Genomic DNA, 17,665 nt, shown 5'->3' on the forward strand with positions numbered 1-17,665 from the left:
ATTCAATTGGATCTCATATCAAGTTAGTTGAGAGTTGTTGCGATTCTGCAACAACAGAAGGCAAAGATCAGAGTAAAGAACAGAGTAGCAAAATGAATGAAAGATTACTTGTACTCTATAACCAGAAAACTAAACAAATCATCACAAGCAGCATGGTTGGCCATCTCTCAATATGAGTAAATTAAATTGATTTGATCTCGCCATGACTGGTCAACAGTGAGGTTAGCCTTCACCGAATTTTCTTTTACCTACACTGGATTTGGTAGGAAAATTAGGGGGTCCGAGAGTATATTTATAGGAGGGGACCATTTTAGATGGTTTTTCTTTCTACTTAATGGTCAGGTTTTTCTTTCTATCCTCAACATTTTTCTTCTTCTTCTTCTTCTTCTTCTTCTTCTTCTTCTTCGGACTAAGATCTCATCTAATGAGTAGATGATTCTGCCTTATGGTAACTCTTATAGCTTTACATGTTACTATTATAGAAGGGAAGAGTGTTATAAGAAGGCCTTATATGGGGGTCACATGTAGTTGAAATGTTAGTAAAATGTCTGTAACGGAAATTTTATGATCTTTTAAGCAGTTCTTGCTACTAATTGGGACGAACATTTGATATGGAAACTCCAAGCCAAGGTTAAGGTAGGTCTCTGGTGAGTCTCTAAACTTGACTCTTGCAGGTCATGTAATTATGCGAATGTATGTTTCTAAGAGATATATACAAATACGTAAATAAGGTGAACAATGTGTGACATGATACAACATTGTGTGATATAAGGTGTTGTTATTGGCGTGTGTATAGTCATTGCTTAGAACTTTCCTATTATATGGGTTCAGTACTTGACAAATCTGGGTTATGTAAAAAGGTGAGAAATAGATTCATTTGTGTAGCCTCCAATAGGGCAAGTATATTGCTGACTGGACAGGCAGATCACAGTGAAAACAAAGCTTTATTTGTGATGCCTCTGGTAAGGCAGTTTTATTATAAATCAGATTGGCAAATCACGACCCAACCTTACGAACGAATACATTATGTGTAAGACTATGTGGGTGAGGCCCAATGGCATCATATGATAATACGCCAATAGGGCATGAAGGTATAAGACCATGTGGGAGAAGCTCCATGGTGAACTGCTACATACGTGCACATTAAAACACTGAATTTATGAATCTATTTTTAAATCCCAGTTTTACTGCAAGTGTAGATGTTAGTTGTAATATTTATAATGTTACAATGAAACAACGAAGTATTCCAAGGATCGAACCCAAAGGAAGAGGCAATTGAGCAATTACTAGCATACACAATAGAGGCTAAATGGATACTAATACAATTTTATATTACGACGATTCATAAAAGATAAGTTTGTAAGACAATTAAATATTCTACTCTAGAGACTAAATTACAAGAAATGTAAACTAGAGGGACTATTGAGCAAATGACTAATGGGGGTTGGTTGACTTCGATGTGGTTCACCAAATCTCAGACTAGGGACATAAATCACGTAAATTACCAAGTGGATCCATTTTATCTTCTGATCTCAATTTTACCGACTTCAACAAATTAGGTCCAGTTTATCTTTTGATCTCGTTGGTTAATTTGGGACTAACAAACGGTGCGCGACAAGATTACCTTCTGGTCTCATGTTATATTGATATTCCCTTAGGGGCGTCACTACGTAAGTTCTTAGTTCTATTCAAATTAGTCCAATTTGTTACGATTTAGTCCTTTCTCCAAATATTTTAGTTTATCCACATATTCATCAACCAACCTCCTTAATGGGTTTAACTACACATGCACAAATTCAAGAAAATAAACATAACAATGGAAAATAAAGAAGCCATAAAAGTAAAGCTTGAAAAAAATGTGAAAGTTGGGATTTTTATGCAAGAAAACTTAAATAGCATGAAACCAAAAGCAATTAACAAATAAATCTAAAACAAGAAACATAAAAGGAACAAACTTTAATCGATTTGAAGTAAAATAAGCTAAAATACATTAAACACTAAGGACATGTTTAGGTTCATCTACTTATATAGCTATATTTTCGTATTACGATCTGACCACGTAAGACCGCTTAGTATTAGTTTAAACATTAGACAACCAATGAGTCAATATTTACTTTTATTTTACTTTGTATGCAAAAACCACTCAAGGACATTATACAAAGCATATTAATGTAATCTATGAATTATTTTATTAACCAATTTGTTCGAAAAATTACAAGTTAATAAAGAATATACTACACTTAGGGCACCAAATTTAACATGTATTTCAAGTTTTAGATACCATTCATGTTTGATTATTAGCATGTATATCAAAACTTAGATTAGTTGAGTAATTGTAAAGTTAAAAGACAAACTTAAAACTCTTGTGGATTTTGTTTAAACAAGATATGTATCATTTCAATTTGGATATGTTTATGTCATTTATTTTAACCTAAATGAGTTAAAGTTTTGTTTTATAATGTTTTGTTTCATGCTAAAATGATATGGTGATGTTTTCAACTTCAGTGGCCCAGGGATCCGGTACTCTTACCATAAGTATTGGACCGAAACATGTCAGTGGCTAAAATGTTACAATTTAAGGACTTGGTAGCGATACCTAGCCTCCTAAACAATGCATCTGCACTGTTTTGATCGTTTTGAGCTCCTTGGAGCTCATACTTAACCCCGGGCACCTCTTATCAACTGAAAAATATTTCTAAATGGTTTTAAGTTGACTTTAAAGCCTTCAAAATGTGTTTATTTATTTATATGAGTTTATTTAAATTGTTTAAAGTTTAAAATTTTGATAAAACTCCCATTTCTCTCAATCCAAATGACTTCATTTTCAGCTTATGGACTTTTTACAATTGTTATATGATTTAGATGTGCCCCACAAATATTCAATGACTCGAAATGATTTCTAGTCATACTGTATCCTTTTAAACTTGATTAATTTAGTTTAAAGAACACTAATATGTTTTGAAACTAAAGTTTTTAGAAAATAAACTTTTTGATTCAAGCCTGTAAGTGTTTCAATAGCACTTTCCACTCGTACCATAAATCAAAACGTGTAAAGAATATTACAGATATTAAGTGAAACGACAATGCTACTTGTTCCGCACTTAATAACATAATTTCTTGAAATATAATATTATTTATTTTAAGGAAAAATATAATATGTTAATTATCAAAATCTACACTTTTTCGAAAACTCTAAATTTCCAAAACAATTTATAACTCGAAATTCGATATTTGTGTACAAAAATATTTAAGCAAAGCATCGTATCCATCTTCGTGCACAACCACAACCTTTTACAATGAACTATTTTTTCATGCATTTCTAGGATTTTGCTTAGTACAACTACCCCGTGCTCTAACATTAAAAGTTAAGTGGAAACATGTAATACCTAAAATTTTGGATTAACATTTTCTTTGTAATGAAAAAATCAAGAAATTGTAACTTGAAATTTGACTCAAAATTTCTAAATCAATTTAGAATTCACAATTCAAATTTTGTGTACAGTAATATTTAAGGAAAGCATCATATTCATCTTCGTAGACAACTTCTCACACTAAATTTATGTTTTTTCATGTATTTCTAGGGTTTGGCTTCAGTACTACTAGCCACTTCTCTAACATTAAAAGTGGAAAGGTGGAATACAAATTAAATTTCAGTAGACGCAAAACTGAAACTTTCTTGAAAACTTGTAATAATTACAGAATACTACCAAAAAAAAAAAACCAAAGAAAAACAGGATTTCAGCAAGGAGCATCGCCCCCGTCGTAAATCCAGCTCTGTTCGCAAACTGGGAACTGTTCATCTCAGAATGGAACCTAAGAATGAAGCTTCTTTCTGTAGAATAGATCGATCAACCACCGATGAAATTAATCAAGCATTTATTTCTGAATTGCATTGATGCTCTCTACTGCAGCTCCTCCTGCCCCAGAACATGTTTGAACAGGTTGTTCTCTCCAGTCTAGGTCCTTCAATTTTATCCTGCTCAATCGATGTAGATTGTGAACGTCTTGGAGATCCATCTTGCATTTCTGTCTCTCCACTTTCAAACGAGGGGCAAGGACCATCATTGCAGGTGCACAAAGGGATGGCAACAGAAGGAAAAGGACTACAGGTAACTGGACAGAAAATATCCGAAGAAACTGATGCAACTCGATTATTTCGGATCTCTGAAGCAGGTGATGGGCAATCTACATCACAGGGATGAAGCATGCATGGCGTACAGAGGCCAAGGGATACATGTAACCTATTTTCTTTTACCGGCGAAATGGGCAATTTGACAAAGGAGAGAATGCCATGTCTACAAAGTGGGCACGGAATAGACCCCGGTGGGGCCACGATATTGGAGGGAATGTGGCTTGTTGAGCAAAGATAGAGTGCACACCTTACGCATAACTCATGCCCACATCCTGAAAAGATAAATGAATTGATGAGAGAGCCCTTGTATTTGTAAAAACACTAGCATCGGGTTTAACTATATGGATGTATTCACCAGCTTGCCTCCTAACTCACTATAACATTAAGTTTTTTGATGCTATGCCATTAAAAGTAACTTCTAATTCCAACACCCCTACTTGGTGCCAACTGGAAGACCAGAGAGATCATGCTCATGAAGTCACAAAAAATGATGCTAAGATCAAATAAAATTAAATAAAATTAATGAAAATAAAATGATCAAATCAGTTTGCTACTTTCTGCCAGCATATTTTTCAAGGAAAAGAAGAGAGAATGCTAACCAAATTTATGGAAACAGCAAGTTGAAGACGTACCTTCAGCAGCAACACTACATACTCTTTCAAGGCAGACTGCACAAGTGTCAGCATCATCCAAGGGGGTTGTTGGGGACTGCAACCCACATTCTCTGCAAAATATAATCAGAAAGAAGGCTTCTAACAATAAATCTTTTTAGCTCATTGACAAACCTAAAGATCAAAGTATTATCATCCGAGAAGCTCATTGAACAACTAAAGTTTTAGGCATTAAGGGTAATTTGCTGGATTAAGACACAGATAGCATTTTAGAAATAAGTGCTTGAAATAACAGCAAACAAATTTCAAGTCTTATTTTCTAGTCTTCCATTGTCCATACTCCATTGGTAAGTCATTACTGCTGATAACACCCAACAGCAAGAATAGTAAAAACAGAAAACTTGAGAAATGGGAAAGTCCTGCGAATCAACAGTGTTTGAATGTAATATAGGCTCTCCTAGGAGAAGTTAAGACAAAGCATGACCCTTTTACCAATTTAGGCAACTCCATAATATAATCTGAGGTCACTTAGTTCCACTCTCCAAGCAAGATGAGGTTTTAAAAGTTTTCTTATTTAAAACAGGAAAACAGGAAGAACTGACCAATCTTTACAAATGGAGCTTAAACAGTCACACTCTTCAGGATCAACAAATTATCTAACACCACACTTTGCATCTTAAAATGAAGCTACACGTTATGATTTAGACATGACACACAAGACAGCTAATTTTGATGCCCAACAAGGAAGAAACTACTGGCCAAAGCTAGATGATTATTCCTATCCCATCACATAGAAGTTTATATAATAAACCAGTTCTGTATCATCTAAAAGTTTCAATCCTAAGAAATGGCAGTTCTTGCATCATACGAGAAAATAAAGGAAATTAACTTGCAGCAGCCAAACCAAGCAAATATTAGATTAAGAATCACATTAATTTTATTTTATTTCTCAAAATAAATTTCAATATCGTTTAGAAGTATGTATAATAAAAGATAAGTATCTCAAATCACCGTCATATCTACCACCAATGAAGCTCTCTCTTCAAGTTTGGCCAACTTCAAAATATCAAGATTGCCATTTTTTTTCTTTTCAAAGAAACATTGTGTGATAACTGTTTGACAGTGATTGAAAACTAGCAAAAAACTGAGTACCTAGATTGTAGGCCATGGTAGTCAAAGGATTACCTTGCTATGTTAAGTACACTCGAAAGAGGCAAAGACAAGTAGTTGGAAGAAGGAAATCTAGGTATTGTGGTATCAGAATTAGGTGCCAGCAAGGGCTCAAGCCAATGACGACCCCACATCCTGGCAACATCAAGTGGCAGCCACCTGAGAAATACACATAACTCCGTTAGCCATTATGGGTGCAAAACAGAAATAACAGCCATGCTTGAAGACCAAAGAAAAAATCTAAACAGAAGGAGATCAATAAGCCATTTACCCATTGCAGTTCAAAGTCAACCGACTGGCTCCTCTTGCAAGAAGGATCTGCAAACAATAAAATAATTCCAATTCAAGAGAAATTATCTATGGGTGCAAAAACATTGCTTCTAAGTCTTGCCTGGCAACATTTCAAGTTTCCCCCACAGGCAGCATAATGCAAAGGAGTACTTCCAGCTCCTGCTCAAAGAAAACCCGGTAACCATATCACCCACAAGTTCAAATGAAAAGGCTATCGTCCATGGAAAAAAGAAAAAAGAAATCATACCTATTAAATCCATTGATGTTCCATAATGAAATGTGACAGCAGATACATTGGCATGAAGGTCTAACAAAAGCTGCACACAATCAAAATGCCCATTCAATGCAGCCATATGAAGAGCAGTATTCCCGCCATCAGCTGCCTTATTTACAAACTTTGATAGTGCACTGCAAATCATAAGTAGCATAATTAGCACGATAATAGTTCACAGAACTGCTATCAACACTTTGAGTAATTCCTTAGCAATTGAAATCACTAGGAGAAATATGCCTATTATGAGAATCAATTCTTTTCACATCCCAAAAGTAAGCTTTTGCTGGAAATGAATTTTTCCTTCCTGATTAATCTTTTTTTACAATATTACATGCAATAGATCCCAGACCAACTTCTCCATTTAATTCAAATCAGAGCCAGCCAGAAAACATGGTTGTTCAGGAATTAATAAAACACACACCTTTGATCATTTTTGTTTCTCACAGTAGAACCGTCCCCCTTTTCACCTTCAATTTGGTTGTTCATAGCTTCAAAAGGAGGATTAGGAACAAAATCAGCTACAAGAAGTGTTATGCACCGTACATGTCCATTTACAGCAGAAAAATGGAGAGCAGTTCTTCCACTTAGATAATCTGCCCTTGTAACCTACAAGGAAGTAAATAAACAATAACAATCAACTAATCAACAAGCATTTGAAAAAGTTAATAAAGAAATTATCCAGTTATAACTACAAAACCGTTAAGTAGTCATATTTTGTGAGTAACTAAAGAAGTTCATAAAAGAAAAAAAAAATGGAACTCACATTGCATCTGAAGAGCAAAAGGGTCTGCACAACCTCCCAGTGCCCGTATCTACATGCTTGCATCAATGCCGTCTTTCAAATTCAAACATAAAAACAAGAATTAAAAGTTAGTTATACTGCAGATCGGTCCCATTTGTTGCTTATAGAAGAGCAGAATTAATAGTCTAGTTTCATTGAAGCTATAACTTTGGGTTTCCACGGACACAGATTTGGAATCTAAAATCATGCTAAACGAAGTATCAGAACCAATACAGTAGAATCTTTAGAAAGTTTGAAGGTTAGCTGACCAGAAGAATGTTCTTTCAAAATATGGTATCTAGCTCCAATTTTGAATCCAAAATCCCAAATTCATGCAATCAAATTCCAAAATTTTCAAAACTACATAGGAAGTCCAAAATCAGAACTAAACCCACAGCTAAAAGATCTGCACAAATAAAACTACCGTCCAAAAACCCATTCTCAAATTTTTTTTAAAAAAGATAAGAGTATATATATTTAAAAAAAATAAAAACAGTTACCTGGCCACAGTAATTCCGGGAATTAACATCAGCTCCATTTTCAAGCAATAAAGCAACAATCTAACAAAATCCCAGCAAAGAAATAAAACATGAAGTCAATATCTAATTTAAAAAAAAAAAAGCTTTCCAGGGGGAAAATAGGTTAAAAATTAAAACAGAAGAAAAGAAAAAGAAGAAACCTCATTGTGGCCTTTGGCAGCAGCGAAATGAAGAGGAGAATTAAGGCCCCCAAAAGTGGAGTACTTAGCAAGACAAGGATTGCAATCCAAGAGCATCTTGGCTTCCACCAAATCCCCATCTCTCGCCGCCGAAACTAATCTCTCCCCTGAAGCTGAGCACCCAAACGAATTCCCCATGTCCTTTTTTCTTATTGTTATTATTATTTTGTATGGGAATTGAAATTAGGTCAACTGTAGTAGAAGAGAACAAAATTTAAATTTAAAAGATGTAGTGGTAGCAATGGGGTGGTGGGATTTTCGTGTTTTGCTCTCTTTTCCAAGTAATAATGCAAAAAGTAGGAGTCGTTCAGAAAAATGGGAGCGGGGATGGCGTGGCACTATCAGATTCTTTTCTTCTCTTTTGAAGGTGTGTTGTTAGTTCAGATATTGCTGCTTTTTTAGGACAAATGGAGAAGAAAGAAACAGGCACTGTAGGTGTGTCTGTTCCCAAAACTGAAATTATATTCTTAACTTTTTCTCTTTTCTTTAGTTGGTTTAATTTTACCAAATTTCCTTCCTATATTTTTTAATTATTAAAAGACTAACACTTCTCTTAATAAAATATATTTAAAACATGTGATGGATTATTAATTTTTCTCATAAAATCGAAATTTTCAAAGTGAAAAAGAGCTGAATTCTTTGACTAATACTAGGGCTGGCAAATAAAAATTGTTATAGTAGAAATACTATTTATTTTACTTGCTTCTAACAAGTCATAAAATAGGTGCAATAACAAGTCATGTTAAAATTAGTGTGCCCATTTGCTTAAAATTTGTAAATATACATAAACTATTATCATTTTAGCCAAATAAAAATATTGCCAAATAAATTACGTTACATAAAATACAAAAAGAAAAAAATTTAATGGATTTCAAATTTATGATTATTTAAGGTGGAGGTCCTATAATAGGAATCGATTATATTTTATTCTCTCTACTCAAAGAAAAATAGTCATTATACCTTAGATTAAAAAGTAAATTTATTATTTTGTTAAAAATTCATCTATTTATATCTTTTAATGTAACATATAAAACTATTTTTAAAATAAAAAGAAAAAAATGAAAACAATGATTTTTATCGGGCAAAATACCAAAAAAGCCCCTTTTTTTTAAATTTACCGAAATGGGCTCGGTATTTTATTATTTACCGGAATGGGCCCTTTTCTCCGAAAACGCGTCCCCGTCAGCACGATGTCAGAGGACGTGTCAGCAAAACGAGTCCCTGGGGGCGCGCTTTGCTTACGTAGACACAAAGCGCGCTTACAAGGACGAGTTTTGTTGTCACGTAGCGCGGCCCTGGGGATGCGTTTTCCCCGCGCGTGAACAATGCAACGGTCATTTTTTGACCGTTGCCCCCCCAACGGTAAAAAAAAAGAACCTATAAACCCCCCACCCTTTCATTTTTTTCACAAACTAATACTCTCTCAATTATTTTCTCAATCTGCTCTCAATTTACTCTCAATTTCCTTCCAAATTTCTCTTAAATTCATATTTAATTTTATTTTGCTCTCAATTTCCTCTTAAATTTTTCTTAAATCCCTATTTTTAATTATTTTAAAAAAATTAATTTTTTTAAATTTTTTTAAGTCGTAAAAATTTGTATAAATTTAGCAATGGCCGGAGAATTGATTCGTCTTGATAACCAGCACATATCCGTCGAACAAATGAAAATGGTAAGTGTTAAATTTATTTTTAAATATTATTTAAGATTTTTTTATTTATGCATTTTTAGATAATTATTAATTTATTATTTGTTATAAAAGTCTGTAGATCGGATATTGGAATGTTATATCCGGAATATACATATGGTCCTCCATCACCGTTGGTAGAGAATTACCTGTGGGAAATGGGTTTTTGGCACGTGGCGTCGGTAGGCCGGGGATGCAAGTTGGACCCGAAACTTATCAGTGCATTGATCGAGAGGTGGAGACCTAAGACGCACACATTCCATCTTCCATGTGGAGAGTGCACTATCACTTTAGAAGATGTAAATCTGCAATTGGGATTGCCGGTGGACGGGTACCCAATCACCGGGTCTGTTCAATTTGGCGATTGGGGAGCGGTGTGCTACGAGTTTTTGGGCGCTATTCCGGAGAAAATTAATGGAGGTCGGATCGAGATGGGCTGGCTACGAGACACATTCCCGGAGCTGGATGATGATTCAACTGAAGTAGAAAGAATTCAATATGCTTGGGCATACATTCTTCAGATAATTAGAGGTTATTTAATACCGGACTTGTCACGGAACCTCGTACATCTAAGATGGCTGCTGAAACTCGTTGATTTTAGAGCAGCTGGTGAATTGAGTTGGGGGTCTACCGTCTTGGCAACATTATATTGGGAGATGTGCGGAGCGACCAAAAGCTTAAAATCGGAGGTTGCTGTCACTCTGCGATCATGGGCACGGTTTAGCTTTCCATTTCTACGTCCTCGAGTGGACCACCCATATACATTCTCACTCATAACGAGGTAAATTTTATATTAAATTTTTTACAATTATTATGTAGATTTTTTAAAAATAATAGTATGCTAACAAAAATTTTAATTAAGTGGAACAATCCGGCAAGTTATGCTCGATTACCTACCTCTCTTGAAGATATACGGCTTCTATTAGACCAACAGTCGGAAGCACATGTAAGTATTAAATAAAATTTAATACTTCCATCATGAGCTAGTCGATTGGTATTTAGTATTTAGTATTATGTATATAACTAATATTTCTATCATGTTCATATAGTTTCAATGGTCACCATACGAGGATCCGGCAATTCGGGCAGTAATTCCGGACGAGTTCTTCCAAAATCCAAACGCTTGGCACACGAAAGTCGCGTTGATCAGCTATGCGACCGTGGAGATACACCAGTCAGACAGAGTGTTATGACAATTTGGATGTAGACAACCGATTCCCGTGGCACCTGAGGTGTTTGATGATCACCACAAAATCGACCTACGGTAATTGCATACGGATTGGCCGAGATTCTGGTCCCACTACATCCAAATGTGGGAAGATCGGTATGATTATATACCTATTCTGGAACCGATCATCGTTCCGGAGTTAGCGTGCGTTCCAGAATACATGCCATGGTTTAGGATCTATGATAAGCCGTATTTACTATCGGTAGAGGAGAGGCAGCGACAATTACGTGTCCAAAGGGAACGACGTGGGCCTTTAAATCCAAAACGAAGGGATGACGACGCAAGCCCATCAACGAGGCCAAGACATTCACTCGGCCCATCATCAGCGGCCATTCAATCACTAGGCCCAGCAAGAGCACCGACACAGTCACCCGACCCAGCAGTTCAAGGAATGATACCCACGGCACAGCCTTTTCTGATGATGCCAGGTGCGTATCCTAACCCTTTTATTTATCCTAACCCCTATATGTTTTCTTTTTCGAGTCCAATGGCAGATTGGAGCCAATGGCCCAGTTCATCTCCATTTTCTGTTATGCCGAGTGGACCGCCGATGTATAGGCTAGCGTCGCACGAGGGATCGCAAGAGGGGTCGTCGGGGAGCTCTTCTTTTTACCAATCCCCATCACCGTATAAGTTTCAAACACCGTCGCCGTTGGTGATGCAAATACCTCCACATTCACTATTCTATCAAGGTGGCTCATCGTCCCAACACCGACAACCAGATGCCCTCCCGGAGGAACCAGAATCCCCATCGAAACAATCACAACCCCTGCCGGAAGCTGGACAAAGGAGGAATCTAGCGCGTAACCATCGACGGCCACCATGTGGCACTGAATCCAACAGGCACGGAGATTGATTTGTATTTTAATATATTTGTACAAACATTTTGAATATTTTGATATTATTTGATGTAATAAAATAGAAATTTATTTGAGGTATTACTTAAAAACTCTAAAATAATTTATTAAAAATTTATAAATTTATAAATTTATAAATTATAATTAAATTTATAATTTAATTGACAAACCCTAACAAAAACCCTAACCCTAAACCTTAAACCCTAACAAAAACCCTAACCCTAACCCTAACCCTTAACTTAAAAAATCTAACCCTTAACTTAAAAACTCTAAACTAATTTATTAAAAACCTTAAACTCTAACCCTAAAAACCCAAAACCTAACGGTGGAGAAACGACAAAAATGCGTCCCCAAGGGCGCGCTATGTGGCAACAAAACGCGTCCCTGGGGGCGCGCTTTGCCTACGTGGCAGAAAAGCGCGTCCTCATAAGCGCGCTTTGTGTCCACGTAAGCAAAGCGCCCCTGAGGACGCGTTCTTGACATCGCCCCCGACATCGCTACCGACGAACGCCTTTTTAAGGAAAATGGCCTATTCCGGTAAATAATAAAATACCGGGCTCATTTCGATAAATTTTAAAAAAAGAGCCTTTAATGTATTTTGCCCATTTTTATCATATTTTTACTTTATTTAACCCAACTTTAGATTAAAGTGAAACAACCTAAAAAAAAAAATGCAAATGGAGCCTTAAAGGTTAAGACCCTTGAGTCATTAACAGTGGCCGTTGAGTCCAGGTAGGGGCCACCTGGTGTTCAAACTTAGAAGGTGCGGAAGCGCGTACGTCCTCGAGACTGCCGAAAGAAAACTATCTGTTACTTCACAGGCCACCATAATCTGGATCATACATACTGTGATTCAAATTACCTTTGGTTTGATGATGATAATCCGACGGCTGCTGATGAATGATTTCACGTGAGCAGATCAGACACTAGATTAGCCTCACAATATGTACTTTGGGGTTTAGGACTTTGGGTGCTGATGATGGGATCGTGGGACGTCTACGCGAAAACTACAAAATTACACCCCCCAACCCATCAATTAAAACACATTATAATTTTGTCACCAACTTGGTGTAATAGCAAAAGTCTTATAACAAAAAGTGCATCATAACTTGAGTTCAATTCAAATAATCCCATTTTCCTCTCTAATTATAAAAATATATATACATCTTAAAATATAACACAAACATTATCTTTTAGCTCATTCGTTCAATCCCAACTAAATTATATGAATTTATTAAAATGTTATGTCAATTTCAGATTTCACTGATCAGTATACGTCGATTGTATAATTAATTTAAATATGTCCCATGATAATCGGTAAAACAAAGACAAAAATAGTAGACTAAGACACGTTTGAAAACATGAAAGACGGTCGGTTCCTAATTTATTAAAAGATAAATTAATAATGAACAAGATGCATTGCACATTTATTCAAATAAAATGTCCCTACAACCCTTGTTCGATATTAAATTCAAATCAAAATGACAATGCTCCTTTTCAGCCATAATTCCTAGTATTTAGTTAATTATCCAGTTACATGAAATTTTCAATAAATTATTAAAGTTTTTCACAACAAAATCACTGTCCAAGATAATGAAAAATAATAATAATAAGGGGGTTAATAATCAAACCAGTAATCAGTGTTGTTATTTCAAAGTATAAAGTTATGCCTTGCGTAACACAAATGCAAAGCAACAAAAGCTTTCGCCATCCAAATCACAATCACAACCTGCTATGAACCATTAGTTTAAAAATGAATAAAGTAGCCAGGCTGACGCCTTCTACCTGTGATAGGGCAACCCTTGTTACAGGGCCAGGGGTTCTGACTGAGTGTATCTGGTGTCAACTGTATACAAAGAAATATCCAATTCATAATTCTCAAGAATCAAGTTTATACTCATCAAAGACTATGTTGGTGTCTGTTGTTTTCAGTGCTCACACGTGGGGCTATGAAGACTCATCCAGATTTCAAACCTAATACTTGACACATACGTGACACAAACTATAGTTTGTTTGTTTTTTAAGATATTTTTAGCTCTTGATTTTCAAACCAAACCAACCAATTTCTGACCAATGACTTTTGGCGGACATCATCTTCTGGTCCACTCATGTGGACTAACTTGTTATGCAAAAGCAATTGAGGTATATAAAAAACAGTTTTATATAAGCTGTGATAAAAAGAATCATCCGAATTGGAAAACAAGAATTTTCTCCTTCTGCATATTACTTGGCAGGAAAAAAGTTGTGCTGTAAAACAAAACTATTTTCCTTTATCACAAGGAATTAAATCCCAGGTCTATAAGAAACACCATATGGTCTCCTAGTGACTTGTGGACATTGTTAGAATTTGAGCTTCAATTCAAATCCCAAAACCTCGAGCAGCCCTGTCAGACTTCTTGTGTATCTAATTTCTTCTAGACTAATACTACAATATGATCAACCTCATGTCATAAGAAGTAGGATATAGGTACTGGAAGACTCCTTACCCAGTATCATACTTTGAGCTGTTACCACTCACCAAACCACAGAATTTTTGCATCTCTACATTCATCTCATCAAGACTCAATATAATCCAATCAATATAACTTTCATCTACAAACTCCATCAAGACTGTATTTTGCTTAGAACTCGAAAGCCAAACTAGCATGATAAAAATGAATTCTTCTAACTAGAGAATATGCAAACTTTATATGATGCTAATTAGAACAAAGCATTCCAGTTTGTTTGACCAGATAAGCCGATTCCTCTTGAAGTTCATTCCAAGGTTGCCAGAAATGATAAAAGAAAACTTTAAGTGAACGGTTTTCTTTAAAAACCACCATATTTATCTCCTTAAAACCTTAAGCGCTCAAGGAACAGGATATAATGTGTCATTTGCAGCAGAAATACTAGGATTTAATCAGACCCTATTCTACATTTGTAATGACTCACTATTATCTAGTCTCTGCATAAGACCTCTAGACAGGAAAATGTAAATAAAAAGCCAATACGCTTTATCATGGAACAGGGACACCTACTTCAAGCCAAAGGCCTGCTTTCCAGTGTCGTAGAACACCCATCCATCTGCTTAACCCTGACCAATATTTTTTTTTGGTTTCTCTTCCTGCCAAACAGAAAGAAAGAACACCTGTACAGAATTTGAAAGGGTGAACAGAACATTAAAATGCAGATGGAGGGAAGGGAGGGCAAAAATAAGAGACTTGTGGCACTTACACTATAGCAGTAGCAACTTAATGGTGCAAAATCTTCTGGGAGCTTCTTATTTCAATTTACCTGCTGAAATTTCCACCAACATCTTGCATTGGTGACTAACACAGGCAAGAAGAATTGCAAAATAGATGCCTTCAGCTTCTTCAATAGTCCATTAACATAGAAATGCTACTTCCACCAACAACAAAGAAATCCATTGACACTCTCCAGATCCAAAAAACTATCCTTAATCCAAAATGTCCTCTTAATGTTAATGAATGCAAAGAGTGGTCTTCCATTGTAAAGTCTGGCTGATTATAAGTTCACTGTTTCAAAATTAACAATGATAAGAACTAACAGAATTTAGGCCTTGTCATTCACTTAAACAGTATCCTCCTTTTCATCCATCCTTTCATCCAAATCTTCAGTCTCATCTATGTCATCAGAAACAAAATCAGAATCTAAACTACATCCTTCCCTTCTTCCATCGTGCTCTATTTCATATTCAACCCCAAAATCTTTCACGTCATTTTCCATATAGTCTGGTCTAACACACACGATGTCATCAACTTCCGTATCCCTCCTATAGCTAACCAGTTCCTTATCCACCTTTGCCTTCCTAGAGCTTAGCAAAACTAACTCGCCCAACTTCCTTCTCGCCAAATACAAATCATTTGGCTCAATTAACTCCCCCTTCCTATAAGCTTCCCTAAGAAACACTGTATGAAGCTTCCCATAATTCCCCCTAGTTGAAACATAAAATATTCCCTGATGCTGAAGCAGAAAATCCTTCAACTTTTTAGGCAAATTCATCGCCATCCTAAAATGCGCAATCCTCTCCAAAGAAATCTTCTTCTCCACAGTCAATGACAACAACTCATGAATAGTTGCCACTGCCCTCTTTTCCATCCTCTTCAGAGCTTCCAATGACCTCAAGTCATAACCAGATACGTTCTCATAAGGCGACCAATACGGAACCCGTTGCCACTTCCAAACTGCAATCCTGTAATACTTACCAATCTTAAATCCAGGTGGAAAGTTAACAAGAAATGAGAACCTAACATCCTCAGCGTCAAGTCCTTTTTCTCTGTACTCTCTCTCTCTAACTTTCTCTATGGCACAAATAGCTAACTCGGGATCTCTTTCAACAATCTCAATGTACTTATTCCTTGTATCTCGAGCATCAAACAATCTAAAAAATTCAGGGTATTTGAGAATTACCGAGTACTCAAAATCATCAGGCAACCCAAATTCTTTCCTGGCAATCCGAACGTGTTCCAGTCTCAAACGGCCCGTGTTCGACATCATAACCAACTTCCTTAACCGGGTGACGGCATCAGGTAACTGGGCATGGAGTGCTTGTTTTTCTTGCTCAATTTGGAGAAGGGCCTTCTGGGTTAGCCTGCAAAAGAGGATTCTGAGAACAGGGTGCTCGTAGATTTCGAAAACGTGGGGGAATTTAAGGAGATAAGCAGCGGCTTCGTTTTCTTTGAAGCCGAGACCAAGGCGACGAGCGAGAGAGTCGAAACGAGAGATGGGCAAGGTTTGACTTGGCTGGGAAAGAATGAGAGATTGGAATTTGAGGACTTTCCGGGTCTTTTTCTCCGCTTCCATGTAGTTGTCGAAACCGTGGTCGCGTACTCTGTCCTGTTTTTTAGGGATAGAGGTGGACTGGGACATGTGCATTATGGAGGTGAAAGGGAAAGGCGACGAGCTTCTGGGTTTGAGGAGGTTGCGAGTGTAAGAGAACACCAGCATTGTATGAGATTGATTGATTCCGGGTTTAGGGTTTTTGAGCTGCGGCAAGTGGCACAGATTTTGAAACTAACGAAAAAGAAGGCGGCGTCTGTTACTTGGCGGACTCTTTTCAGGAGTCTCTTAACCAGAAGCCGGATGTGATATGGACTCGACTGGATCCAAAATAGGGGTGCCTTCATTGTGGGTTTAAAGCAAATCTAATAATCCAGGCCTAACCTCAGCTACACTCATTTTTTTTTTTCTGAATTAGCTACACTCATATTCTTTGTTTTGTTAAAACTAGGTGTTTTAGTCGTACCATGTGGCAACTAGTTGTATATATCAATAAAAATATATTAAATTAATTTATAATTTATTATATTTAATAATTAAAAATATAAATTAATTTATATTTTAAATGTTATAAAAATAATATAAGTAATGAATTTAAATATCATTATTAAAAATAATAATATATGACACTAATATAATTTTATGCAAGAATTGTGTACAAAAGATAGAGAAATTTTATTTTATTAATAATAGAATAGAGATAATGTTACATTACCAAATAATCTATTTATATTTTGGTGTATAACTCATACATCTCTTTGTTAATAGTTAAAATTTTCTTAACTTAAATCGGCGTATTCATTTCTGAGATTCTGATAAGGATGCGTGCGGAACATGATCGTAAATTTATCTAAGTCATATATTTGGTTTAAGACTCTAAAGGAATGAAGAAAACTGGAGGTTGACACAACCTGAAAATGTAAACAATCCACGTTAGATCTAATAATTAAAGGGCAACAACTAAAACAAGTAATTAAAAAGAAAAAGAGCGAGAAATTCGAATCAGATTAGGGTTCTTGAGAAAGAGTCCAATTCGGCTATGTAAAGACTTATTCTTGATGAGTTCTAGCCGAATTAGGGTTGTCAAGATAAGAAAACAAAGAATTACGAACAAATATGAACAATAAAGCAAAGAAC

The 17,665-nt window shown here is 36.0% G+C and overlaps 2 protein-coding genes across 3 annotated transcripts; both read right to left on the reverse strand.

Moving 5' to 3' along the window:
* Window positions 1-3,543: 3,543 nt before the first annotated feature.
* Window positions 3,544-8,444, reverse strand: LOC105791193 (E3 ubiquitin-protein ligase XBAT33). Of its 2 annotated transcripts, none has more exons than XM_052634938.1 (10): window positions 7,939-8,444; window positions 7,760-7,819; window positions 7,242-7,313; window positions 6,900-7,084; window positions 6,452-6,612; window positions 6,305-6,363; window positions 6,185-6,231; window positions 5,929-6,072; window positions 4,732-4,856; window positions 3,544-4,404 (listed from the first exon to the last, which is right to left on the reverse strand). In XM_052634938.1, the coding sequence occupies exons 1-10, from the start codon at window positions 8,113-8,115 to the stop codon at window positions 3,869-3,871; spliced, it is 1,566 nt and encodes a 521-aa protein (XP_052490898.1). In that variant the 5' UTR covers window positions 8,116-8,444; the 3' UTR covers window positions 3,544-3,868. The 2 variants fall into 2 exon arrangements, with proteins under 2 accessions (XP_052490898.1, XP_012474600.1); XM_012619146.2 differs by having other exon boundaries at window positions 4,765-4,856; window positions 7,939-8,442.
* A 4,923-nt stretch (window positions 8,445-13,367) lies between these two features.
* LOC105791194 (protein ROOT PRIMORDIUM DEFECTIVE 1) lies at window positions 13,368-16,904 on the reverse strand. The gene is made up of 2 exons (XM_012619147.2): window positions 14,963-16,904; window positions 13,368-14,876 (listed from the first exon to the last, which is right to left on the reverse strand). The coding sequence occupies exon 1, from the start codon at window positions 16,694-16,696 to the stop codon at window positions 15,320-15,322; it is 1,377 nt and encodes a 458-aa protein (XP_012474601.1). The 5' UTR covers window positions 16,697-16,904; the 3' UTR covers window positions 13,368-14,876; window positions 14,963-15,319.
* Window positions 16,905-17,665: the final 761 nt, after the last annotated feature.

The sequence above is a fragment of the Gossypium raimondii genome, chromosome 8, assembly GCF_025698545.1.
Source record: "Gossypium raimondii isolate GPD5lz chromosome 8, ASM2569854v1, whole genome shotgun sequence".
NCBI lineage: Eukaryota > Viridiplantae > Streptophyta > Magnoliopsida > Malvales > Malvaceae > Gossypium > Gossypium raimondii.

What these genes read in the sequence shown, in the direction of transcription:
- LOC105791193 (XM_052634938.1), bottom strand. Translation starts at nt 8,115, where the DNA reads ATGGGGAATTCGTTTGGGTGCTCAGCTTCAGGGGAGAGATTAGTTTCG. An exon ending in AGAAACAAAAATGATCAAAG is followed by an intron (nt 6,613 to 6,899) that starts GTGTGTGTTTTA and finishes TATGATTTGCAG; the next exon opens with TGCACTATCAAAGTTTGTAA. An exon ending in TTGCTGTTTCCATAAATTTG is followed by an intron (nt 4,405 to 4,731) that starts GTTAGCATTCTC and finishes TTATCTTTTCAG; the next exon opens with GATGTGGGCATGAGTTATGC.
- LOC105791194 (XM_012619147.2), bottom strand. Translation starts at nt 16,696, where the DNA reads ATGCTGGTGTTCTCTTACACTCGCAACCTCCTCAAACCCAGAAGCTCG.